Raw genomic sequence first — 25,897 nt, 5'->3', positions numbered from 1 at the left:
AGTAAATAAAGTTATGCTAGCTTCTTGTTAGCAACACATTAGCCTAAAACAGCTAATAACTAGCATGATATAACAGATAAACTTACAACTACATCAGTATTATAATTACTTACAGATAATGTCCATATGCACTGTTTTCAGAGAATATAAAGTTGTTTTTTTGTTTTCAAATGTTAACTTTGTTACCAGTTAAAACAAAATGGCTGATGTAACTGACAATACCCGCTATGGAACTGTGGTGGTTGTTATAGCAACAGAACATTCTGGCAGGTGCTGCTGGCGGGAAAACAGAAACTCCATTGGAATAATAGCATGTTTATTTAACATTTTATTTAATTATTAACAATGACCATTCTTTAAGACAACTCATCTGTGACAATATTAAGTACTCAAGAGAAACAAAGAATAATTCAAGCTTGCTTAGTTTAATACATTTCAAAACAAAGAGGAAAAACTAATAATATACAAGTTGGTCAGATATCTTTTTTGCCATGACAGCATGAGTAGTACTTGAAATCCAATAACAAATGAAATACAAATAGGCCTACTTTTAAATATAAGCTCTTTATCACCATTGTGCATTTTTCCACGTCTTTTTTTGCTCCACATTTTTTTTATATTTTTATCAAATGGCAACAGGACACCACAGCAACATTTGATAATTCTGAGTCATGTCTCTAAAACTGTGGATATCTAAACATCTAATACACCTGGAAAAAACATGCACTGGTTCACGTTATACAAACTTTTTACAGCATGAGAAAAAGAAGTTGACACAGGACAAGATTTATAATGAAGGACTGTACATAATTGCAGGGTGTGCCTTAAGCAAGGAGACGAACAGTCTTTCCAGTGACCGTCAGATAATCCTCGTCAGCCAGGGCTCGGAGCGCCTCGTCGAACAGCTCCTTAGTGATCGCCTGCGATATAGTGACGGAGAAGGAAGTCATGACAGGAAGTGGTAAAAACTGACAATGTAAAGTTTTAAGAATGCTTTGAAAACTCAAGCGCTAAAACTGAAATCGGTTTAGATTCTCCTGCACTGATTTCTCTTACACGCAAAGCAATAAAGCACTTACAGTTTCAGACTGTCCTCTGAGGTCTTCCAGCAGCTGCTGGTATTTCATGGCAGGCGTCTTTCCCTTGGCCTGGATCAGCTTCTTCAGGACTTGGGCGATCTCCTCCCTCCGTTTACGGGCTGTGGCGCTCATGCCTGTAACATAAAATACAATACATTTAAATTCACTGTGGGGATCAAACAAAATCTAAAGATTTAAACAAATAATATTAAATTCCACAACTGTTTTTTAAATGAGCAAAAGCATCCTAGAAATCCAAAAAGAAATTTTATGTTGCTTTCTTTTTTGTCCACAACCCTAAGATTTTAAGTATATTATCATAAGACAGAGTAACACCCCAACCTTTCACTAAGAAGCTGGAAACTGTAGGTTCCAACTGTGAGTCACTGGCAATAAACATAGAATAAACTACCAAGAAGGATTTAGTATTTCACAATAGTGGATGAAGTGTCACACCTGTCGTCAGAATAGAGATGTCAACAAATCCTGTCCTGGGGTCAGTGGCCGACTGTTTGAGGGCCTCTCGGTGCAGCCGCTTGGCCTCCTCCACGTCGATGGTCTCCACCTTCTCAGAGAAGCGCACCTTGGCGTGAGCCTCTGCCAAGCGGATCAGAGACTCCAGCTGTCTGGGGTAGGCGGACACCATCCCGCGGCCGCTGCCTATCTTCCTCATGTCGACATAGGCCTGAGGACAAACGCAGAGTTAAAAAGGCACCAACACCGTATTAATCCACCAAAAGATTATTAGCCAGAGCTTCAAACTAACAAACCTCGATGAGGGCCTGGCTGGCTTCCTCGCTCAGTCTTGGATTAATGTAGGTTCGTGCGTACGCGATGTAGTCCTTCAACACAGTCATGTCCAGGAACTCTTCCTCTATCTGCTCCTCACTCTGGTAGTACAGCGACACCAGGTGGTGGGCCAGCCTGCGGTCGTACGCCTCGTCCTGGGGATCCAGCATCAGGAAGATGAGGTCGAATCTGATGGAGCAAGAAATGCAATGTTGAATGTGAGAGAAACATCAGAGTTGTGAACATGGCTTTGATGCCAAGTTTAACATTCACACACAAGAGTAAATGTCAAAACTGCTAAACATTAAGGACACGTGGATCAGCCTCCAAGCTTGTCTTATTTTTATAAAAATTATTCGGCATGTTTTGCATGTTATTCAGGCTTTCTGATGCAGAAACATTTATAGATATTGAGGAGTTTCAGTGTGACTACGTTGTGCTGCCATTCACCTGGACAGCAGTGTGTGAGGCAGCTGGATGTTCTCAATCGTGGTCTTTTTGGGGTTCCACTGAGATTCAACGGGGTTTGCTGCTGCCAACACGGCGGTGCGAGCGTTCAGCTGGCAAATGATTCCAGCCTGTACAGAAAAAAAAAAAAAAGAAACTCCATTAGGAACAATAGGTTGCACAACTTGCTAGTCTTGCTTGTTCGTACATGTTTACATTGAGTCAAGCGCACCTTAGCAATGGAGAGGGTCTGTTGCTCCATGACCTCGTGCAGCACGGATCGAGTGCTGTCGCTCATTTTGTCGAACTCGTCAATGCAACAGATGCCATTGTCACTCAGCACCAGGGCTCCGGTCTGCAGGACCAGCTGCCGGGTCTCTGGGTCCTTCATGACGTAGGCGGTGAGACCCACGGCGCTGGAGCCCTTTCCGGACGTGTACTGGCCGCGGGGCACCAGGTTGTAGACGTACTGCAGCAGCTGGGACTTGCTGGTGCCAGGGTCTCCGCAGAGCAGGATGTTCACGTCCGCGCGGAAGTGACCGCGGCCGGTCTGACTAAAGTCCTTACGAGTGCCGCCGAACAGCTGCAGCAGAATACCCTGAAACACAGAGAGAGGGGACGTAAACACAAACTTCTCAATTGCCGATATTTGATTGTCTTAAACGAATTTCTGAAATCATCTGCTCACTCCAAACAATGATATTGAGACATTTGGACAAAAACATCTTTGCTTTATTTTCACTAACGTCCCATTTATTTACTTGTTTTTCTGTCTATTGGATATTTTAGGAGGTGCGATTATTATGCTGTTGTTCACTGCTGGACATGCTTGATGTCCAAATATGTCCATGGGAAGTTGGACACTGATCTGACAATAAATTTCACTGTAAAAATCAACAAAGGGAGGTCCTGTTGGCTTTTTTTAATTTACTGAAGAGACGCCCGTTTTCAAGAATTTGTTTGGGGGATGTTTTTTGTCTTTATTGGATTGTTGCAATAAAGAGAATGTGGAAATAGAACAGGATAATGACATGAAGCAAAAATGTCCTGGACCTGTACTGCAAAGAACATTTTAAACCAGGTGATCTAAACCCTTTCCATATAATTGTGCATCGTTTAGAGGAGAATTATTGAATTTCCTGTCCGACTATAATTAACAATACACATACAGAGCTAAAAGTGCTGAACTCCTGGGACAACAATGGAGAGGAGTCCAAGATTTTATTGTTAAATCAATCAAAAAAAATAAATTAAAAAAATCACATGTTGCATATTCTAGTAGATGTGATGTCTGTGATGCAGAGTTCATATTAATATCAGTTTGTATTTTAAGAGGAGAGCACAGAATTGTTCTGTGAGCATCACGATCATGAATTTGGTTTTAAACCTCGGCTCATGATTCTTTTCTTAATTAAGCCCACTACATAGATTTCTTGTCGTCCTTAATTTGCCATAACAGGAAACACTCATTTAATAATATTAATGACGGCTACAGTGTTATTAAATTAGCCATGCAAGCTACTTACATGAGTAGAGTTATTAATGTATGTAACTGCAAGTGTATTTTATAATATATGAACATGCCTGCTGCTCTAATGGAGACGCATAACTGTGTTAGATTCTATTTATTTTCTTTAAACGCAACAACTAAGGTGTTACTGGCACACGATGCAAATCCCTGTGACTGACAGCTTGTGTCGTTACGATAAGCGTTTGCTCGTTATCCCGGGCGCACACAAGTTAACGCGCAGACGCCGCCACACACCTTTTTGATGTCCTCGTGTTCGTAGATGCTCGGTGCGAGGGCCGACGAGAGGCGCTCGTAGACGTCTGGCTTGGCTGCCAGCTCCTTCAGGGTCTTAACGCGGTCCTCGGTGAAGAGCTTCTGCTCGGCATCCTCGTCCAGACCGTGCAGGCGCTTCTCGTCCGTCTTGCGGAAGTGGATGGCGTCTATGTGGGTCTTGTAGACGGACTTGACGTTGCTCTGCCGCGGGTTGACGCGCATGGGGACTGCTCGGTAGACCCCTGCAGAGACGGACGCAGACTGTTAGGATGTGTCGTGAACAATTCAAGTGACAGAGGGAAGTGCTGAAATGATTAGACAATTGATGAAAGACTAAATGCCAACAACTCTGATAAATCATTTAAAATTTGTGCGTTCCTGATTCTCAAATTAGAAAGCGCCATGTTTTGTGTTTATTATTGTAAAATAAGGAATATCAGATCAGAAAAACAGGTACATTTGAGAACGCATTAGCTAAATACATTATTTAATTAACAGAAATAATCAATAAACATAGAATAAACATAAATAAAGTTCCAGCTTCTCCATTGTGAGGATGTTTTTTCAACTTTGGTGAATTTTCAAAACATTAATAAAAAAAATGAGAATATGAATATTATTTAAGTCAGTAGGTAGATTTTACCAGTGATGTTTATTCTGTCTCCTGGCTGCACTTTATCAACCAGATCATTGTGAGCGTACACAATGGTTGTGTGAGGCGTCTGACCGGCCGGCATGTCTTCAGGAGACTCTTGAATCTTGATCTGTTGCAAGGGAGGATCAATAAATGAACAGATGTCATGACCCCGGCAACAACACATCACCAATTACCACCTAACATATTCTGCGATTAGGTGTCGACTGTAAGCAATCTGCCCCCATTACCAACACCGTCAAACTCTCACCATCTGCTTGTCTGAAAAGACTGAGCGATTGTGAACGAGTGCCAGGCTGTGGGTGGTGTTGCAGTTGCGACACACAGCCGGCTCCGCGATGCGCCCGCGATCCACCTCCACGCGGGTGGTGAAGGCGCACACCTGGCACTGGAAGAAAGCCTCCTGCATCTCGGGGATGAGCTGCGAGGTGCGGATCACCATGCCACTGATGGTGATCAGCTGATCGATGTCTGTGGAGGCAACACATAAGGCACGCAGAAGCTTTAGGCTGAAGCTGATACCTCAATGTTCACAAAGATCCCACACTAAATATGGGAGGGGATATCGTGCCAGTGGTAGCCTTGATCAGTGTGATTTCACTTTGTAACGCATGCTGTGACATGGGGCTTGATTAATGAAAACAGGCACCTTCTGGGTTCAGGCTCCTCATGTTTCTGGTCTTCAGGGCGTTGTAGGGGCGGACTTGGATCTGGTACTCGAGGATCGAGTCTGGGAAACGCTCAAAGAAAAGCTCGTTGACTGCCATATCAAAAGTTGGGATGACTTCCTGCGAAGGAAAAACAACTGTGCATCAATTTGCTGCCAAGGCAGAGAAATTAAGTAAAACTTAAGGGAGATGCTTACAGACAGTGTGACTAATTATCTCTAAGAGCAGTAGTCTACACATTTATGATTATTTCATTATCGTTTCTTCTTACTTTACTAAAATTAAAACAGCCACAAAGTAAAAAAACGAATTAACTTGACCCTGTATAAATATGAGAACTTATAATTATATAGAGAGTAAATATCTTTACCTGTGGGTAGCAGATGAGCTGCCTGTAAAGTTCTGCATCAAAGGACTGCACATGCAGACAATTCACATTCAGCACGGGGTCGCCAACCACACTGATCTGTGAGACAAAGAGAAAAACCATCAAGATGTACTTGTGACGCCTTCATCTCGCTAATGTTCACCAATCCGAATGTAAAACCAACACCGTGTAGAGTCTGTTTCAATCTGGTATAAAGATTCAGAGCTAAAATAAACAGATAAACAAGTATGCTACCTCCTCCAGCTTCTGCATGTATAAAGGCTCGTTCAGGTCCAGACCGGCGTTCTCTTCTTCAGTTGAGGTCGGGTCAATGTACCTCTGCAGAAATCTCTGGAAGCAAAGTAACACAAAGCAAAGGAACATTAACTCCTGGACTGGTAATATGAGATGTTGTGAGAAAGCAGACATTTATAATTATTTTCATACCTGGAACTTCTCCTTGCAGGTTGCTACATTTACATCAGTCCCCCAGATGACCAGTTTCTGGCCAGCGTTCGTCTCGCTGGCGACCGCGCCATCTGTACTTGGCTGAGAGACGACAGTGAACCGTCAACTTTTCAGATCTTGCGAGAAGAATAAATAAATAAATCAAGTATTCCTGACTCTTCTACTGACCGGCTCAGAGTGAAGGTCGACTTGGGGAGCCTTCCTGACTGACCCCAGATCAGGACGCTGTCTGGCTGGTGTGCCACGCACTCCGCTGCGTGGTGTCCCCTCAACCCTAGAGCTGGGGGTCCCATACATGAGAGGGGAGCTCATATCCACTTCATTCTGCAGAACTGTTAAAAGAAACACATTGGATATGTCAGAAAAGTGATTAAAACTCCCCAGAGTTTCCATTTTTAGGGCCACAGGGATTCAAGACTGTCCGTACCTGATGGTCGTGGACTGGAGAACAGGGAAGTGTCCTGTATTGCTGCAGGACTGAGCACGTCGGTGGCTGGTGAGGTGGGCATTGGCATCAGCTCGCCTGTGGAGGAGTCCTGACCTCTGCGCCGCTGGGAGGGAGGCGAGGTGGGGCCCTCACTGCTGGCTGAGGTGACAGAAGACACAAACAGAAGTTAGAATTGAATTCGGTCGACAGCTGAAAGCATAAAGGACTCGTTTTATCCCACGTGCACTTACGTGTGGCAGGGTTGGTGTTCCTTCCACGTTTGCGGCCAGGAGTTGAAGTTGGAGAAGACATTGTAGCTGGGATATCTATAAATCAGTGAAAGAAACTTGCATTAATTAACCCATGTGATTGTTGAGATCCCTGCAACCTGCACACCGACAGTGCAAAACAGCAGGATAGATGTGTTGAGTTTTCTGCCACAACACTCACAAAGGTTGGTGACTGCCAGAGTATTGCTCAATTTGTTTACCTGGTTATTGTTTCTTCTGCAGGCTACCTAACTTTTTTCCCACCACCTGATATTAAATGCTCAAATTCAATTCATGAAAATATGTTTAAGTGAGACCAATATCAGGTGTAGTTGGGCCAAATCTCAACATTTGTGATCCTGACGTTTTCTTTAAATCCTTTCAGTCTCAACTGTTTGTGAATTTTCACACCAGTTGTTACATTAGTTTAGCTTCACTACAGATCACAGAGGACAAAAACAGAAATAGCGATATTAATTAAGACTTTATTCTACTGTTAGTCCTTATTACAAAGTCATCACTCTTCTCCAGGTTACTCAACAGATTAAAACTGCACAGAAAACCTAATGTAAATATCATTCACATATTTTACACATCATTATCTAGCATCACTTGAAATGAATATGCTTACTTTGCCTTGTCCACAAATCAATCCCTCGTTTACCCTTAATAAAAAATTTAAATGTTGTATATATCTACATATTAAATTGCCAAGTCTTCAACTTTGTTCTTAAGAATTTAGCTTCATCCTCTTCCTTCTTTTACTGATGATTTCACTAACTAACTTAACCAAACTTCTGCCACCATTTGACATGTGGCTGCAGGAGACAATAAGCCGACACTTAGTTGCAGGGTCTGACCTGATTAAACAGCTTAAGTGAACATTTAAAAATCAAAACACCTTCGTGTACATTCAAGGTAACTCGTTTAACATCCCACAGTGTGACAAAATTAAAATAACTAAAGGTTTCATCATTAAAAACTTCAGTAAAGAAGTATTTTTACCTCTTCTTGTGTATACGTCCGAAAGCTGCAGATCTGGCGCGAAACTGCGAGTGACGTTATTTTCGCGCGAAACTTTGGACCAATGGGAGACCAGGATTGTGTTTTTCCTTCCGGTTGAATTCTTCACTGAAGCGGGGGTTGCTGCTGAGTTTATACCGATGCAACTTGAAATAAATATTAAATACGGCGTCGAAGAATAAGGAAAATATTATCAAATACAACACTAAACTAAGATTTATTTCCAGTTTGATGAATGAAATGCGATATACGCCTAATATGTTCAGTTGATATCTCGATTATTACCCCTCAGCTGATTTGGTTTGGTCCGACAGTAATAGTTTTTCTGCTTTTAACTTTATTGAAACTCTTAATGCGACAACAATAACAAAGCTTAAAAGTGTGAAATACTTTAAAATGTAAATAACAACAGGTCAGTAATTAGGATATAATTATTAAAGATGATGTATAAATATAATTAAATTTAATCTGACGACTTAATTGACGCTTTGTAGCCACTTTATGAATAAAGTTTACTTTTATGATAGCTATTCATAGTCCAATAGAGACGTTAATTCAATTATATCTCTTAGCATTGACGTTAGCATTTAGTAATCTATCTTTTATCTATCCTCTACTGAAATTAATTTACACATTTCCAAAAATGTCAATAAAAATTGAACATCACGAAGTTTGTAAATGTTAGATATATTGCAGCTAAATTCCATTAAAAATTAAAAATGATCATCAATTTAAATCTCAAGCGAGAACAAATGTACTCTTCATGAATTGTTGATTTCTATATGTGTAACTTTCCATGATGGTGCATAAGTTAATACGTAAAGTGCTCTGACATGACATATGGCATTATTTGGTGCTGCAATAATTTAAAGAAGTTTAAAGTTTAAAGAAATTAGTTACGATGTAATCCTCCAATACAATTGAAAACAGGTCATTTTAAAGTAAGACGCCTACATGAGCATCCCCTTTTGTCTGATTTTCAAGACAATTCCTGTTGATATTTATTGATAATGCCTTATTTCCTAACAAAATGTGTTGTAGTATTTTACTTGATGCAACGTGCACAATATCGTGCAGTTATGTAGAGTGACCACCAGGTGGCGCGGTTTCCCTTTCAGAAAGGGCCACGAGAGAGGAAAAGTACTGCAAACTTCCTAAGAGGAAAACATGGGATCATTTCCGAGAACTGTCAGCACATCATGTGTTATTTACAGGAGTGTCTTTAAGACACCGCAAGAATCTCAGTTTTTGATTCAGTGTCTATCATCAATGCACTATAACTATCGTCCTACACGTTAAAATGAAAAAAACAAAACAAAACATCTAGCACTGTGTAATCAAGTACACCTACTGAAACGAGTGCAAGAATACTAGTTGGAGTATTTTTGCTTGGTTCCACTTTATACCTCCACTACACTACATTTGTTCAACAGATAAAGTTGAAAGATGTTTAAAAACAGATATATAAAATATTGAATAAAATTTTTTGAAATGTTATCTCCATCCTTTTCTCCATCACAATGCCAACATTTGTGCATTTTAATGCGTTAATATCAAAATAAACAAAATAAGACACTTTCATGGCTTATTTTTACTATTATACGAATAGGTTAGTGTTTGTTTGAGGTTATAAATACAGAGCTTTTACTTACAAATTAGTAATTCAGTATATTATACTGTATGGTTACTTTTACTTAAAAATAAAAAATAAAATAAATAAAAACACTGTTGCAGTACTGTTGAAATTTGCCGAATACATCATAATATTAAAATTTGTGAGGATTACTTTTGTGTGCCATTATATTTGTCTAATAAATGTCATTCTGGTTCTGTATATTAATTGATGTTTTTTTTTTTTTTTTTTTTTTAACTGAGATAAGTAAATTATCTAAAGTCTCCTTCCGCCACAGTTTGAGTCAGACGTTAAGTCTCCTGGGGACAAATTAACCCTCACACAGCCAGAGCAGAGCCTGCAGGATGTAAACAACTCCCAGCCATTCATACAATCATAGTAAAAAGTGGGAGGCACGCGCAACACGCCCCCCTCTCCACAAATGGGAAGTTATCCGACACCACGTGACCACCCGCCGGCCTTGACTGGCTCGCGAGAGGGCGGCGTGTGTGACGTCAACGGGTGAACGATACAAAGCAGTCCGCGAAAGTCGGGGCCGCCTCAGAGAAGTGACAGAAGGTGATGATCTCAGTGACAGCACCTGGCAGTCAACACCCAGGGGTAACGCATAAATAGGGAGAAGAGCGCCTGCGCAGAAAGATAAGCGGCGTTTAAAGTGCAGCAGATTAGTCACACTATTGGGATAACTTTTTTTTTTTTTTTTTTTGTGTGTGTGAAAGAAAAAGTTAAATTTTTCGCTAAACCACGTGGACAAGTCATCAGTGTTCATGTGTGACATATACAGCCCGGACTCTCACTGCGTGTCTCCACTATGCAACATGAGTTGGGCGATGGAGCCTGCTAACTTCTACGAGAGCACCAAGCTGGGCGGCCCGGGTCAGCAGGGGCTCTGCAAGCCGGGCAACGAGGAGAGCACCATGGTGGAGCTGAGCAACACCCCGGCCATGTACGACGACGAGAGCGCCATCGACTTCAGCCAGTACATCGAGTCCATGACAGCCGTGCCGAACCTGGAGCTGTGCAACGACGAGCTCTTCCTCGACCTGTTCAACACCGTGAAGCAGGAGAGGACGGACTTGTACAGCATGCAGAGCTCCGTGCTCCCAGGCGGCATGCAGCAGCACCAGCAGCACCAGCAGCAGCACCAGCACCAGCAGCACCAGCAGCTGTCAGCCGCCTTCTCAGCAGAGAGGAAGGCGGACATCGGGATGGATAAGGCGGTGTTTAGTGCGCCTATCAAGCAGGAGTCCGACTGGAGTGACAGCGACATGTCTTCATCCCTGCCTTCCCAGATCGAGACCTGCGCCCAGACCTCTGTGAGCCTCCCCACGGGGCAGCCAACCCCACCGACCACCCCTGAGCCCGTCTCCGCTGTCAGCTCGGCCAAATCCTCCCCGCGGAAGATGGGAAGGGAAAAGGGGAAGAAGTCGGTGGACAGGTACAGCATGGAGTACCGACAGAGGAGGGAGAGGAATAACATTGCAGTGAGGAAAAGTAGGGACAAAGCCAAGAGGCGCAACTTGGAGATGCAGCAGAAGCTGCTTGAACTGAGCTCTGAAAACGACAAGCTCCACAAAACCATCGAGCAGCTAACCAGGGATCTCAGCGAGCTCAGAGAGTACTTCAAGCACATACCCAACTCCTCCTACGCGGGCTCCACGGGTGTAGAGACCCGGTGACAAAGTCCTTTCTTCTATGAACTGAGCTTTTAGGAAACATACCTCAACAGACATTTTGTTTTACCATCTGTACCAGATGTATTTTAAGCTTACCATAATGGCACTGGAAAATATATTTTGTCGCTGCCATATTTTTTGTGGGATTTTCTCTGTATTAAATTATTCTACCACTGCATTTACATGATGTTATACCTGATATGGTACCTGTTTTATAATTCCAAACTTTGTATAAGAGCCAGAGCATGATCTTTTATATAGTTTGTATGAAACCTTGAAAACATTTTTTTTGTTTTGTTTATGGAATCTATAATAAACTCGCTGAAAAGGTGCAGAACTGGTTTGGTCTGATGTGTGTGTGTGTGTGTGAGGAGTCTGTGCATGTCATGATTTGTGTTGAGGAAACGGCTTCTCGCCAGAAGTGAGACAGGAAATTGAAAGTAAAGTCAGCAAAAAAAGATAAAAAAATACAACTTTTTTTATTGACACAGTGCCAGTAATCTTAAACAAAGAGGTAGATGAGTTGGAGAAGGTGTTTTTAAAGAAGCCAAAAGTTCCTGGAGTTAATGAACCACGTGGGCTGCTTTGACAGGCTGCATGCCTCTGCTCTACCCTTGGGCTGTCAACTCCTGGTGCACAGGATCACATATCATTAACACAAACAAGACCTTGTCTTCTTGCAGCCCGTTCTCTTCAGCCTCAAGCTGTCAGGGAGGCCTTCGGGGGGGGGGGGGGGGGGGGGGGGGGTGGAGGATAAACTGGCTCAGACCAAGGCCCAGTGTGCAGATCTTTGGGGCCGGCTGAAGCCACGAGGATTGATATCATTAGCTACTCGCCCCTGACAGCCTCAGAGGCAGATCTCTTCCAGGCCGATCCAGAGGGCAGGCTTCCTGGTGACGACTCGGACGTAAACAGCGATGGGGCCCACCTCTTTACCCAGGACATTCTCCGCATCGTAACCTGGGAACTGAAGCAGAGGGTTGATCAGTGCCTCTCGAGACCATTTATTTCCCCTGATCAAACTATTTATAGTTCTTCAATCTGACGATGCTGCTGCAGGAATATTTGACCTTTGTCTGGTCCTCAGTAATTGTGATTTATTGTGTGCTCCTCTGGGAAAAAAAAAAACCATTAAATGACATAAAATGTGACTTGCTCCACCAGATGCAAGTTACAACAGAGAATTTATAAATCACAAAAGCTGCATGCAAGCTGCAAAAATTCAAATATAATAGGGAGTGGACGATTACGTCAGGATTTTTGGCAGTAAATTACTTTAACTGTATCGGTGAACAGTACAGTACAGACTTTATCACACCGACATGAACAGAGGATTGTTGTTTCGGGAGATATTGACAGAGGATCAGCCCAGGGTTATGTAACGGTTTGTAAAGTAAACCTACCTCGCCCCCCTCCAGCGGAGCCATGTTCAGGACGGACACAATCGTCTTCTGCTGCAGCTGTCGGGGGAGATTCAAAGAGCCAGTAATGTCTTTTTGATTATCGCCACGGTATTATAAATTAAAAACAAATGTTGCGCTAATGTTCTATGTTCTCTGCTGAGTAACAGCTCCAAGGGGTCAAGATATCAACTGGCTGATAAGAGGAACGTTGATAACATTATCAGTTTGGCTCACTTACATTTCTGATTATAAACTCACAGCAGGTTTTTTCGTTCATATAGATGTGCATATATAGTATCTTAAATCTTTTAATGTGCAGAATATAAATGTTATCTTTACGAGCCCCACTATAGGAGAACGCCCAGGCTCAATCAAGGGTTGCTGAGCTCACTGATCCGTACTTTCTGTACTGTCACACTTTTAATATACATCATACACAATGGAATCAATATTTCCTGCAGCCTCCTTTTTTTTCTGATTATAAATAGTTCAGGGTTTTAAGAAATTCACTTTTTTATTTTACTGGTGAAAGTTAGAAGATTGTTACCACTGTCAGGGCTAGCGGAGACAGTTAGCTCAGCTTAGCATGTCAACTGGAAGCAGCTAGTCGGCTCTGCAGATCATCAACCCTATGTTTCAATCAAGAGTACAGGAGTTTACCCTTGCATCCACGCCTCCAGACACTCGGAGGAGAAGTCTGGTGCAAAGCTTAAAGCTTCTTGCACACTCAATTATTTCTTTATTTTCATTATTATTATTATTTAATAATCAGCCTTATTAGTCAAGGAATTAGCATTCTGCACCTAACCCATTCATTGGTGCACACGCAAAGAGGAGTGAGCAGCCATGTGGGAGCAGTTTGGGGGAGGATGGAGTTGGGCTGCTCAACGGCACTTCAGCCGGTGCCCCCACAGTCCCAAATCCCGCCACGTTAACATCAGTCAATGAGAGGAACAAGTTTACAGTGACGATAAAGAGCAGCTGATGGTGCTATCAAGACTTTGTTGCCAGCCTAACCTCAGCTAGCGTGATGTTGTTGACAGATATTAAAACTGACAGTTCACCTCCAGACGGGATCACACCCGTTTAGCCTCCGGCTTTATTTTTTTTCTCACTGCATAGCACGAAGTTACCGCGAGTTGTTGCACAGTTGTTTCTATTTCGTTTACATCCACTGATATTACCCGAGGTGGTGCATTCGGTGCAAGATAATCTAAGAGTGTGTTGCACCAATATTTTTTTTACATCTAGTAGTGTGTGCAAGTTTGAGACTATAAAGAAGAATATCTTATTTCATGGAGTAAGTAGACCTCCTGTAGTCTGATAGGAGCATAACGTTCTCTAATTGACGCTTTGTTTGATCTGTACAAAAAACTAAATTGAAAAAAAAAAAGTCAGTTCACTGTTCCCCAGAGGGTCATGGGATATGCCTCTGGTATTTATTGTCTGACAGGGGTCATCAATATAAAAGTAAGACATTTAAAGATCTGCAACTCAAAACCTTTTGATATTTGTCAAAGAATGACAGAAAAACACGTAGAATGAGGTTTATGTCTACACTGACATCAATAATATTAATAAAACTATTAAATAAAAGCTCTTTAACTGTACATAGTCCATGTTTAATGTTAAAAGACGCAAGGAAGGGCTTTCGGTATTTGATTTAATATAGTGTGATACTGCAACAATATTAACCTTCTTAACCTATCTTTCAGAATGGAAAAATATGCAAGTTATTTAAGATAAACTGGGGTGGGATTAGTTGCCAGGATACCAGCAAGATATTAAGACATGACCTGTCCCGGCCAAGAAACCGTTCAACAACTCTCATCACATCTGTACGATCAGGTTTATTCCTTTAAACACAGAGTAAAACCTACTTAGCTACTGAACACAAGGCCGTTCTCACCTTAACCTTTAAGGTGCAGTCCCTTAAAGAAGAAGAGGCCAGGAACACTTCCAGCTGGATCTTTGTGTCCGGTTTGTCCAACTCTGACTTACAAGACGCACAGTGGAAGTTTTGACTGTGAAGAAAAAGCACACAAGTAAATAAGGGTTGTATTTGTCAGGACGACTAACATGAAGCAGGTTTGGTAAATTATAGGAACGCACGGTGTTTCAGCTACCGTCTCCAAGCTGTCACTTCCACAGAGATTGCAGGCAGGCCAAGAATACGCCGTGTTCTCATCCACACCAACTATCACCCCTGCAGAGAGAAAACACAAAACTCTATTTCATTAGCACATAAAATCACATTTAAGAAGCATGCACTCTGCACAAGGCTTCGGTTTATTAGCTGCTTATTTCATTATCGATTTTATTTACATTTCTAGTCATTTTCAAAAACGTAACACTGATAAATAATCTACACGTGTTTCGAGTGTCTGTATGTTTGTGACAGGGTGTAAAAGATAAAAACATCCCTTTCATTTTTTTTATCAGCGATCGCAGAGATAAATGCAGCAAAGACGTACTCCCTACCTAAAACACCATCTCACTTGACAACCAGAGTTGCTGCAGCACAAACACAAACGTACGTGAACCTTAAACAAGATACTGAATTTAAACCTGATAATAACATCTAGTACTTTCCATTTTACACTTTTTTTCCACTGGTAATTTCCAGAGGGTGCGATTTGAGTGCAGAAGACAATATTTTTTTTTTTTTTCTTTTTATTCAGCCACCTGAACAAACATGCGCAGCCAGAGAGGCCTGAACGAAGAGGGTTCACAGTTTGGTCTTTGGCCTCGTCTGTGACATGAAGTCAGCAGATGCAGATTATTATCAGATAATTGGGGAAGAAACAAAGAAAGCTTCACAACTAGGACTTTTAACTGATCCCTGAGGCGAATGAAGTTGAAAATAGCAACAAATTTGTGGATCTAAACTCACTGGTCGCCTATTGGGTACACCTTGTTATCACCAGGGTGGACAGCAGAACTGCCTTTATTCTTGGTGGCACAGATTCAATAAGGTGCTGGGAACATTTCTTAGAGAGTTTGGTGATAGCGTCACACGGTTGTTGCAGATTTATCGGCTGCACACCCACAACCCATAGATTCTCCATTTGACTGAGATGTGGTGACTATGGATGATTTTAGCTTTGTGACACACCAGATTATACTGGGCGAAATATCTGTATGACGCTGTGTACACTGTGGTCGTAAAGGGATGGAAATAGTCATAAACAATACTCAGGTAGGCTGTGGCACTTAAACTAAAAAGGGGCCCAAAGTGTAACCCCACACCGTTACACCAGCAGTAGCAGTATCAAGCGCACACCTCTGTTGTAAAACCAGTCTGGCCATTCTCCTTTGACCTCTGGCATCAACAAGGCATTTCCACTGGTTATTTCCTTTTTCTTTTTAAATCGGTAGTTTTTGAAATACTCACACCAGCTCGTCTGGCACCAACAACCACACCATGATCAAAGTCAACATACACTATATTGCCAAAAGTATTCACTCACCCATCCAAATAACTGAATTCAGGTGTTCCAATCACCTCAATAGCCACAGGTGTATAAAATCAAGCACCTAGGCATACAGACTGCTTCTATAAACATGTGTGAAAGAATGGGTCGCTCTCAGGAGCTCAATGAATTCCAGCGTGGTACTGTGATAGGATGCCACCTGTGCAACAAGTCCAGTCGTGAAATGTTCTTACTACTAAATATTCTACAGTCAACTGTCAGTGGTAAGTGATAGAGAATGACAGAAACTCAGATCACGTAAAATGACAGAACGGGGTCAGAGGATGTTGAGGTGCATAGTGCGCAGAGGTCGTCAACTTGCTGCAGAGTCAGTCGCTACAGACCTCTAAACTTCATGAGGCCTTCAGGTCAAGTGCGTAGAGAGCCTCATGGAATGGGTTTCCATGACCGAGCAGCTGCATCCGAGCCGTACATCGCCGAGTGCAATGCAAAACGTCGGATACAGTGGTGTAAAGCACACCGTCGGACTCTAGAGCGGTGGAAGACGCGTTCTCTGAGGTGACAAATCACGCTTCTCCATCTGGCAAGCTGATGGACGAACCTGGGTTTGGTGGTTTGCCAGGAGAACGGTACTTGTCTGACTGCATTGTGCCAAGCGTGAAAATTGGTGGTGGGGGGGATTATGGTGTGGGCTTGTTTTTCAGGAGCTGGGCTTGGCCCCTTAGATCCAGTGAAAGGAACTCTGAATGCTTCAGCATGCCAAGAGATTTTGGACAATTCCATGCTCCCAACTTTGTGGGGACAGTTTGGGGACGGCCCCTTCCTGTTCCTACATGACTGTGCACCAGTGCACAAAGAAAGATCCATAAAGACATGGATGAGTGAGTTTGGTGTGGAAGAACATGACTGGCCTGCACACTGGGCTGAGTCCTGACCTCAACCCGACAGAACACCTTTGGGATGAATTAGAGCGCAGACTGCGAGCCAGGCTTTCTTATCCAACATCAGTGTCTGACCTCACAAATGCAGTCAATAATTCCCATAAACACACTCCTAAACCTCGTGGAAAGCCTTCCCAGAAGAGTTGAAGCTGTTATAGCTGAAAAGGGTGAGTCGACATCATATTAAACTCATGGATTAAGAATGGGATGTCACTTAAGTTCAGATGCGTGTAAAGGCAAATAAGCGAATATTTTTGGCAAAATAGTGTAAGTCAACCTTCTTCCCTGTTCAGATACTTCGTTTGAACTTCAGCAGATCATCTTGACCGCGTCTACGTGGTGACCAGTGGGTGAATCTCTTATTTTAAACTGGAAAGATTCACTCAGCTGGCAATCGTAGCTAGCAAACATCAAAAAGGTTTTAAATGGCAAATAAAAACCTAACACTGTCTGTTTGCAGAGTAAATGATTGAAGAAAATATGATAATGTGCCCTGTAACTGTAACTCACTGTCACAACATTATACACCCCATGAGAGAAGATCAGAGCCTCACGGTAAGCAAGAATGTTAATTTTACTGAAATATGACTTGGGAATGCATGGACACGAATCCAACGATATTTCATGAAGTCGCTAACAGCGACAGCCTGAGCACACTGAATAACAAACAGAGGAGTGAAATGTCTCGAGGCCACATCAAAGCCTCTGGTTGTGCTGTAAACTTCTTTACATGTACAAAAAAACAAACTAAACAACAAGCGGTTTTCTTCCTTTGAGAAAAGAAAACACAGGGCACGCTCTGCAGGAATCACTTCAGATGAGGGGAGCTACTTGGGAAACCAGAGGAGCGGGGAGTGAAAGGCAGAGACAGACCTGTGAGAGTGCAGAGGGAGTTGGGTGTGGTCTCCAGACTCAGGGGATCCAGTCTCACAGGCTGGGGCAGGGTATTCCCCACAGAGCACACCTCAACGACGGACTGTTCCACACAGAGAAGGACACCTGGATATGGAAATGTTGAAATTGAAATGTTATTGCAGGAGAAATACTAGTGATCATCCACAAACCAGCACATCTTTAATACTGGATCATTGCAACCTGGTGTATTTTCCATCTTGGCTCTATGTGTAATGCCAACTGCACATTCCACCTCTGTCAGGGGGACTAGCGAAGGCTTCCTGTTGTTTTCAGAACACCACGATCTCTTACATGAATCATTATAAAAGTTTTCCAGTTTTCCAGTCTGATCAGAAATAAACATAGAAATCAGACTTTTGAGTGCGTGCCCCATAAACTGAGGCTATAATTCTCACCGACTCGATTTTGTCCTGCACCCCTCGCGGCATAAATCCCCCCTATGTCAACAATCAATACCCGTTTCTCTCTTTTGTTGACAAAACAATCCAATAAAGGCACAAAAGGCCAAAAGATTGACTTAAAAAAAAAAAGAAGAAATTAGCCGTTTGCCATTTTGCATTAGTGATCTCCATTTGAGAAATGTAAGGTTGAGTCATGAATGTAAGTTCAAGTAATAAATCAACTTCTATGCATCTGCACCAAAACTTCAAGTCCAGGAAAACAAGTTGTCTTTCTTTCTTACACATTAATTCTGTCATCTTAGATTTACTTTGTGAACCCAAAACTACCTAACAATGAACTACAAACTCAACCTGCTACTACAGCTAAAATGTAATATATAATAAAAATAGTAGTCATAAACAATCACTACTTTTACTTTCAATTGTTGAAACTATTTAAAGCCGTTACTATTTCTTCACTTCATTTGAAACGCAGATCAAATCTGACTTTCCATATGGGTGACGTGTGCTCGAAATTAAAACACTTGATAACGCTTGAATGGTCACAGCAAAGCGCTACCCTGTTCTTTGATGGCATCTCTGAATGACATGCGACAGACAGCGGGGGAATTCAGTGCTTTGAGGACGGAGGAAGTGAGCACACAGGAAGTGTTCACACACAGAGCCACCGTTCGCCGCCTGCATGGCCTCTCCGGCTGCTCCTCCTGAAGACTGGGGTCTGTGAGCACCAACCAAACCTCGCCATGGCCTACATCAGCGCTCTGAAGTCGAAACACACAGAGGCAGACAAAGGCAGAAAACAAAACACTTAGAGACAGAATGACCTAGAAAGAGATCATTTAAAGGAAACATTACACAACAAAGGCTTACACAGCAGAAATCGGATGGAAATTGTCATTTATTTTCCAAGAATAACCTGCAAACACTTTTGTCAAGATTAGCTACACACTCCAATATTAAAAAGTGCATTTGTGTTTCAGTGGTGTGAGTGAGTAACAAAGTCCACCACTTTGATCTGAGCTGCTATCTCATCTTGGTCAAAGTTTAAAGGTCTCACCAATCGATGGCAGAGAACGACAGGGCCTCACACAGATTGTCATACACGGAGCGATACGGACGCTGCTCTCTACGTCAGAGCTTATCTGGTTTTAGTTCAAATTATCTCAACAGGAAGATTATGGTGCTAGACAAGGCACAAAACCTTTACTTTACTGAAGATGAGCTTTTTGGTGCTACAAAGACAGAAGTACCTGCATTCTCTTGTATAAAACAGTGGCAACAAAACTGCAGCGGCAGGATTTCGTCTCACTCTGAAAAAGAGGGAAAAAAATCAAGTTTCAAGTCGATATGCAGAAGATAGGTTATCGTAATCTGCAGGACATTTGTGCACTGTGAGAGACATACCTGCAGTATGTCTCGAAGGGATTGGTTTGTGGGGGGAACGTAGAGCTGAGACAGGGTCTGCTCCTCGGTGGGCTCCACTGAGCTCTCCTGACCTGACAGCAGGTAGCAAAAACTTGGAGCTGGACCTGAAGGTCGACTTTCCTAAAAAACAAAAAAAAAAAAAAAAAAAATCAGAGGACACTTCTCACTTCCTTACATTAAAGAAAATATCACATTTGCTTAATTTGTATCAAACGGTCTTGTTTCGCTCAGATCTGTGCAGAGCTGTGCTTCTTGAACTACACGTTACGCCTAATTTTCGTTGTCTAGTCAGTAAATGTGTTGTGTTTTTTCATTTCTTTGCAGCACATGCTTTTAAAATTGTCAAAGACGTTTTGAATTCTAGATTTTGACTGAATTGAATTTCATTGCAAAGAAAATTTGAGCAACAGCCAACTGAACCAACATTCACCCCGTCTCCAAATCTCTGAATCACCGCCCGCATCTCAAATTAAATTAGTGATTCGAGCAGGTCTGCTGTTGTGCTTATAAACAGTTCGTTTCCACCGCAGGGAGAAACACTGAAGCTTAGTTTGTAGGTTTAAGAATAAAGATTTTATCTCCTCAGAGAAGATAAACGCAAGGTATTTACTGATTTACAGAAATAAACAACTCAAACTCTTAAATGTGTTTAATTTTCCTGAAGAACATTAACTTCTCCTAGCAACCGCTCACACAGCTCCCTTGTCGGCTGAAAACAAACCCCTCCGATCAGCTAGCGTGAGCACAAATCTGAGTGAATGAAAGGAAGCAAAATCAATTCAGTCTGATTGTTCAGGCTAAAACAATGTCCCCCTGCTCAAATGACAGCAGCTCCATTCCTGCTGAAGTGATTAGTCGACTGATTGATTAGTCAAAAGAAAAATAATCAGCGGGGACTTTGATGAGGGATTGCAGTTGTAGTTACAGCTTCTCGATTGTCGTGATTTTCTGTTACAACACTGTGAAATGGATATCTTTGGGTTCTGATTACAGCTGCAACAATGGATAAAAGGGCAGAACGGCGCTGCAGTGGTTAGCACCTTCGCCTCACAGCAACAGAGTTCCTGAGTTAAAACGTGCTGGCCGGCTGGGGCCTCTCTGTGCAGAGCTTCCCTGAGCCAGTGAAGGTTTTCTCAGAGTGCTCTGGCTTCCTCCCTCAGCCATAAGACATGCAGGCTACATTATGCATGTGCATTAGTCAGGAAGCTGGACGAACTTCCCCTACTGCAAACTTTCAGCGACTGAAAGTTGCTCAGGAACCCCCCGAGTTAGGAACACATTAAAATGCAAAACGTTCGGGCAAGTTTTATGCTGTTGATGGACACTGGATACTCATCCACGTCTTCTGAGCGTCATGGAGATGATTTTGTTTACAACAAACTGGCTCCGATTGGTTGTGCAGTTGCGCGCTGAGGTGTTTTTTTTTTTTTTTTCTCTGCATCGGCGTATACACACCCCATAAGGAAATCCTGTCATGCTACCAGACTCATATTCTGATAAGAATTACACCAGACTACATGTGCATATGACGCAAATGGTTGTTTGCCTTTTTGTTTTAGACGGTCTACCTGTCCAGGGTATACCCTGCCTTTCCCCCAAGGGGTTAGGCTGGTGCACTGCTGCAACCCTCTTAGGATAAGTGGCTGATGATAGATAACGGACGATGATTTGGTTCAGTTTGGTCAATAAATAGTGAAATATGTCTAGCAGAATTTAGTACAAACAGACTTTTGTTTTGTTTGACCGAAAGATATTTAGTTCATAGTTACAGTCGCAAAATATCACTACACATCAATAAATGGCATATGTCTCTATAAAACACACAAATAAACATGTGGGTTCATTAAATTCATCTGTCTGCTATTAAAGTTAATTATTTATTTATCAAGGAACATTTCAGCAAAAGAAAAGGCAGTTTCCTGTCGTGAGGTTTCAGCTGTGGAAGCTGCATTATTTTCACTATAGTGAGAACTTACACTGGGCATACTAAGTGAGTTTCCGTGATCTTTAAGAGGCATCGCTGGGGGCCACAGACTGTCTATCAAGCTGAAAAGCCTGGAGCTCCTGAGAGTGAGACAAAAAAAAAAAAGAAAAGAGAGAGAGAGAAAGTAAGGAAGGGGCACTGATGGGGGAGGGGGGAGTAGAAACTGGAGAATAAGGGACTTCAGTGAGGAGATTGAGGGCTTTCACAGCCAGTTTCACTTCCACTGAAACACAAATGCGTTAAGACTGAACTTGTTATTTAACGTCACCAAGAATTAGCCGAACATGCTCGGGCTGGCAGAACAAATACACACATTTACAGCTTTTACAGGCGGCTATTGAGAGCAGGGAGTGTGGGAAAACTGTTCACACCCTATGCAAATTACAATATATCATTGTGGTGCAGAAAAAACAAGGTTTAGAAAACCAATTACAGGTGATTTTTAAACATTCACCCTTTTAAGACTCGATTAGTGACATCTGCCTTCTCTCACCGCGCTCATAATCGCAGTAGTGACAGATACTCAAATGTGTTTGCATGATGCTTCATTGACGTCACAATGATCCTGGAAGCAAAGATTAAAAAATGAAAAGGGAGGAATAATATCAAGTACCAACGTCTTCAGGACATGCCAGTCTCTTGGTTCACTGTCTCTCATCGGAAGGAGTACTTTCTGAGAAATGGCCAGTGTTCTTATTCATACGTGTGGGTGCTGGTGTCATATCAGCCAGTGCTTAACAACCTGTTAGTCAGCCTCTAATCACAGAGTTTCTTTGTGTGGAACTGGTTCTGCAGCCCGGTCTAGTCCGGCGAGGCTCCTGCTTGAGGATGATTAATGACAAGCTCACAGGGCTCATTCAACAGACTGTGATTTTGGATAGTTTGAAGACTTGTTTAGCAAATGTTCAAGTACATCCGTCTCAAGGCTTAAGTATGACACAAAGGTAGTCCGTATTTACTAATCTCCAGTTCTCAAGAAGAGCTGAAATGCGGATCAATCCTTGCAAATACAACTTTTTATTTTTTTTAATTTTAACTGGCACACATCCAAGAAATTGACTACTCAATTCCTGCGAACAGCACTCCTTCCCATAAGGGCAATCCGAGACACATTACTCACACAGGTGCACGGCTGTTCATTCTAAAAGGCTCTGATACCGTTATGGAAAATTTCAAGATTTGGAAAAATGCTCTATCTTTCTAGGAGCGAGATGTGAAGATTGATACCACTCACTTATCTGCCTGGTACATGTGAAGCTTCACGTTGGCTTAATTTAGCCAAAAGGCCCGGCGACAGCTTGCCTGGCTCTGTCTAAGGAAAACTAAAAACATCTCATAAACGCCCTGATTAGAATGATATATATTGTTTGTTGTCATGTTTGGTGCCCTTGTCTCCAGACTTTTGCCGAGCTAACAAGCTGCAGGCTGTAACTTGATATTCAATGTACAGACATGAACATGGTATGAATCTTCTCATCTAACTCACTAAAATGTGACCTAACGTTGGTGCACATTTAATTTCCATCTTTAAATTAAAAGACAGCCAATAAAACCAAAACAGCTACATTACCAGAGTACGATGAATACAGCCAAAGAGCTCAGAATAAAGATAGTAAACAGCTGGTGTGGCCCTGTCAAAAGGTCACCTGTAAAGTTCACCGTTCAGCAGGTTATGTCTTGTTGGTTGAATACGTACAAAAACAGAGGTGTAAAATGACAGACTGCCGCCTCACTGGAGGTTTATGTTGGGCTATTTCTAGGCTGTGACTTTGTGGAGTCTTTTGACTTTAAGGTCTGTCTGACCTGCATGTTGGATGTTTGGTTCGGGGTCTCTGAAGCTATCCCCTCACAGCTATTCATCACTTCAGATTTCAGCACGCCCATTCAGAATGACATATAAGCACACTGATGTGACTTCTGATGTGGTCGGACAGCAGGTCCAGTTCTGAGAAACTACACACTTGGAGGTGATGGTAGTTTGAAACTTTGGATAGTGCATGACTAGCTGTTTCTTATTGCCTTCAGTCTTTATGCTAAGCTAAGCTAGCTATCTGCTGGCTGTAGCTTCATATGCACCACAAAGACGCTGGAGCGGCGTCAATCACCTCATCTAACTTTCAACAAGAGAGCAAATAAGCTAATTTCCCCAGTAGTTCCAAAAGTTCATTTAAGGTAAGGATTTCTAGGATACACTAAGAAGTCCAGCAGTTGCAGTTTCTAAGAAACTGGAAAGAAACTGAATGCCTAATTTAACTCAACCAACCCCACGTGTTTTTCCACTTGAGCTAATAGGGCGGCCCATGTGCAAGCACTGCAGATAGCCCATCCATCACAATCTGACCACAGACAACCTCCAGAGAAATTATAGTCTGCGGCAGGCATTGAAAATACCGAGGATGTAAACATACCCCCAAGCCGGTGTCTAAATGTTCCCATGTCAGTTCTTCTAACTGCTTCTAATCTGGGATCTTGACTATGGAAACTCACAAGGGACACAGAGCATGCACCTCGGTATCACTTTACATGTAAACACAGTCGTACTGCTGGCAGGACAGCATAATCAGGTTCATAGCAGCTGCGAACATTGAGTTCACATTGTATTGTAAATGTGGGTGTTAATGTTTATAAGGGGCACTTAGAGATAGTGATGTGGGGGAATACGGGAGTCACACATTAAGCATTAGCGCCTAAATGTGTTTGTGTGTGTGATGGTTAAGCATGAGGCTCAGAGGCTCTATAGGACCAGACAGGAATAACCTCACATAATACGAAGAGATAATCCTTTAATTCATCCCTAGTCAATAATTATATCTTGAAATTCAGATGAAATGATGAATGATATATTGGATTTACATAGCCTTTCTAACTATTGGCACCGATAGCACACCAGCTCTGAGCACCTCGAGGTTCAGTGTCTTGCTCAAGGCTTTGACAAAATAGATCAAACCACTAAGCCTCTGGGTTGTGGACAACTTGCTCCACCACAGCGGGTGCAGATGAGAGTGTGGGTCTCACCTTTCTCGAGTGACCCGCTGAACCACTTTAATGGCTCTCAGCACACAGGTCCTCCCCTGCCACGTCTGGCAGTACTGGTGGAGGTCTTCGTTGCGGGGAAGCACGTGCAGCTGCATAACGCTGAACATCCCGTAGCTGTCCTGAACAAGAGCACACAACCTGGAAACGAAGAAAAACAAAACACCCAAGAGAGAACATTATATTAATAATATATTCAAGGTTTCAGTTTAGACCGCGTGCAAACTAAAAGCCACAAATTTAACAAACACGTCCCATGCATTTCCTTCCACATCGAAGAACAATTTTCACCACCATCTTCACAGGCTTTCTTCACATATCAAGCTGCAGAAGCATGTTACCCTACATCCATGTGACGGTGCAGGAAACAGGAACGTTTTTGAAAAAAAAAACTGCTAATTAGCGCTACTATTGGTCAAAACACTGCACACGATGCCTTTAAATTTTTTTCTGCATAAACATACCAGGACTTTTGTTAATTAAAATGAAAATTTTAGAATAACGAACGGGAGCAAACTCAGCTGGAAAATCTGGATTGTTACATGAGCTGGATGTAAATGCAAAGAAATAAAATAAAATGTAATAGGCATCTTAATTAATGAAAGCTCGGATCTTGTTTCAACAAAATTGTTTATTGTAGTAAAACATGGCCGTTCGCTGTGCTGACACACTAACAACACACAGTTAAGGCTTAGTCTTGACAATTGTAGGTGTTAATGCCAGTGGCTGGTTTGACAGGCTGCTGTCGACGGAAAAGACCTTTGGCCCACAAAGTCATGAGGCACTAAACTGCTGTGTGTTCTGCACTCTGCTGCTCCCAGCGAGCGCGGAGCCCCAGTATCTCTGACAGTCAAGCCCAGACACAGCCCTGTACCAGCCCTGAGAGTAAACAGTAGAGTTCATATCCCCCTGGTTAGACAAGCAACGGCCAGGGAAGAAGAAGAGGAGGAGGAGGAGGAGGAGATATGGATGAGGGACGGGGACTGGTTGTCATGCATGTGCATGCATGCGCACATCACATACACTGGGAAAATTTGGAGACCGTTTTCAGCCACCTGATTGGACCTATAAATGCTT

General features: G+C 42.4%; 3 protein-coding genes across 5 annotated transcripts in view; 1 reads left to right on the top strand and 2 right to left on the bottom strand.

Annotated features, from left to right (window-relative positions):
• Nucleotides 1-170: 170 nt before the first annotated feature.
• mcm4 (minichromosome maintenance complex component 4) lies at nt 171-8,061 on the bottom strand. Its single transcript, XM_084547091.1, has 17 exons — nt 7,958-8,061; nt 6,935-7,009; nt 6,684-6,842; nt 6,425-6,588; nt 6,236-6,337; nt 6,044-6,139; nt 5,792-5,887; nt 5,403-5,541; nt 5,004-5,224; nt 4,742-4,862; nt 4,081-4,340; nt 2,548-2,913; nt 2,319-2,446; nt 1,850-2,057; nt 1,536-1,764; nt 1,080-1,213; nt 171-920 (listed from the first exon to the last, which is right to left on the bottom strand). The coding sequence occupies exons 2-17, from the start codon at nt 6,993-6,995 to the stop codon at nt 825-827; spliced, it is 2,580 nt and encodes an 859-aa protein (XP_084403217.1). The 5' UTR covers nt 6,996-7,009; nt 7,958-8,061; the 3' UTR covers nt 171-824.
• A 2,078-nt stretch (nt 8,062-10,139) lies between these two features.
• cebpd (CCAAT enhancer binding protein delta) lies at nt 10,140-11,615 on the top strand. The gene has a single exon (XM_084546405.1). The coding sequence runs from the start codon at nt 10,376-10,378 to the stop codon at nt 11,285-11,287; it is 912 nt and encodes a 303-aa protein (XP_084402531.1). The 5' UTR covers nt 10,140-10,375; the 3' UTR covers nt 11,288-11,615.
• A 120-nt stretch (nt 11,616-11,735) lies between these two features.
• Nucleotides 11,736-25,897, bottom strand: part of spidr (scaffold protein involved in DNA repair) — a 37,391-nt gene continuing 23,229 nt past the window's right edge. Inside the window, exons 10-19 of one of the 3 annotated variants that reach the window (XM_084546403.1) lie at nt 24,803-24,961; nt 21,780-21,867; nt 19,783-19,923; nt 19,629-19,688; nt 18,938-19,139; nt 17,936-18,061; nt 14,800-14,893; nt 14,597-14,711; nt 12,688-12,744; nt 11,736-12,251 (exon numbers count right to left, since the gene is read on the bottom strand). In XM_084546403.1, coding sequence (XP_084402529.1) covers nt 12,132-12,251; nt 12,688-12,744; nt 14,597-14,711; nt 14,800-14,893; nt 17,936-18,061; nt 18,938-19,139; nt 19,629-19,688; nt 19,783-19,923; nt 21,780-21,867; nt 24,803-24,961 — 1,162 coding nt within the window. In that variant the 3' untranslated portion in view covers nt 11,736-12,131. Of the gene's footprint in view, nt 12,252-12,687; nt 12,745-14,596; nt 14,712-14,799; nt 14,894-17,935; nt 18,062-18,937; nt 19,140-19,628; nt 19,689-19,782; nt 19,924-21,779; nt 21,868-24,802; nt 24,962-25,897 lie in introns of those variants that run through there. The other 2 variants (XM_084546404.1, XR_014699111.1) reach the window with 2 other exon arrangements.

This window comes from Chelon labrosus, assembly GCF_963514085.1.
Source record: "Chelon labrosus genome assembly, chromosome: 6".
NCBI lineage: Eukaryota > Metazoa > Chordata > Actinopteri > Mugiliformes > Mugilidae > Chelon > Chelon labrosus.
Note: the sequence above shows the minus strand (reverse complement) of the source record. Positions and strands in the feature narration are given on the sequence as shown.

Bases quoted from the DNA above. Each gene is read 5' to 3' on its own strand.
- mcm4 (XM_084547091.1), bottom strand. From the start codon at position 6,995: ATGTCTTCTCCAACTTCAACTCCTGGCCGCAAACGTGGAAGGAACACC. The intron at 6,589-6,683 runs GTACGGACAGTC...TTCTTTTAACAG, and splicing joins CTCCAGTCCACGACCATCAG to TTCTGCAGAATGAAGTGGAT. The intron at 2,058-2,318 runs GTGAATGGCAGC...TTGCTCCATCAG, and splicing joins CCTCACACACTGCTGTCCAG to ATTCGACCTCATCTTCCTGA.
- cebpd (XM_084546405.1), top strand. From the start codon at position 10,376: ATGTGTGACATATACAGCCCGGACTCTCACTGCGTGTCTCCACTATGC.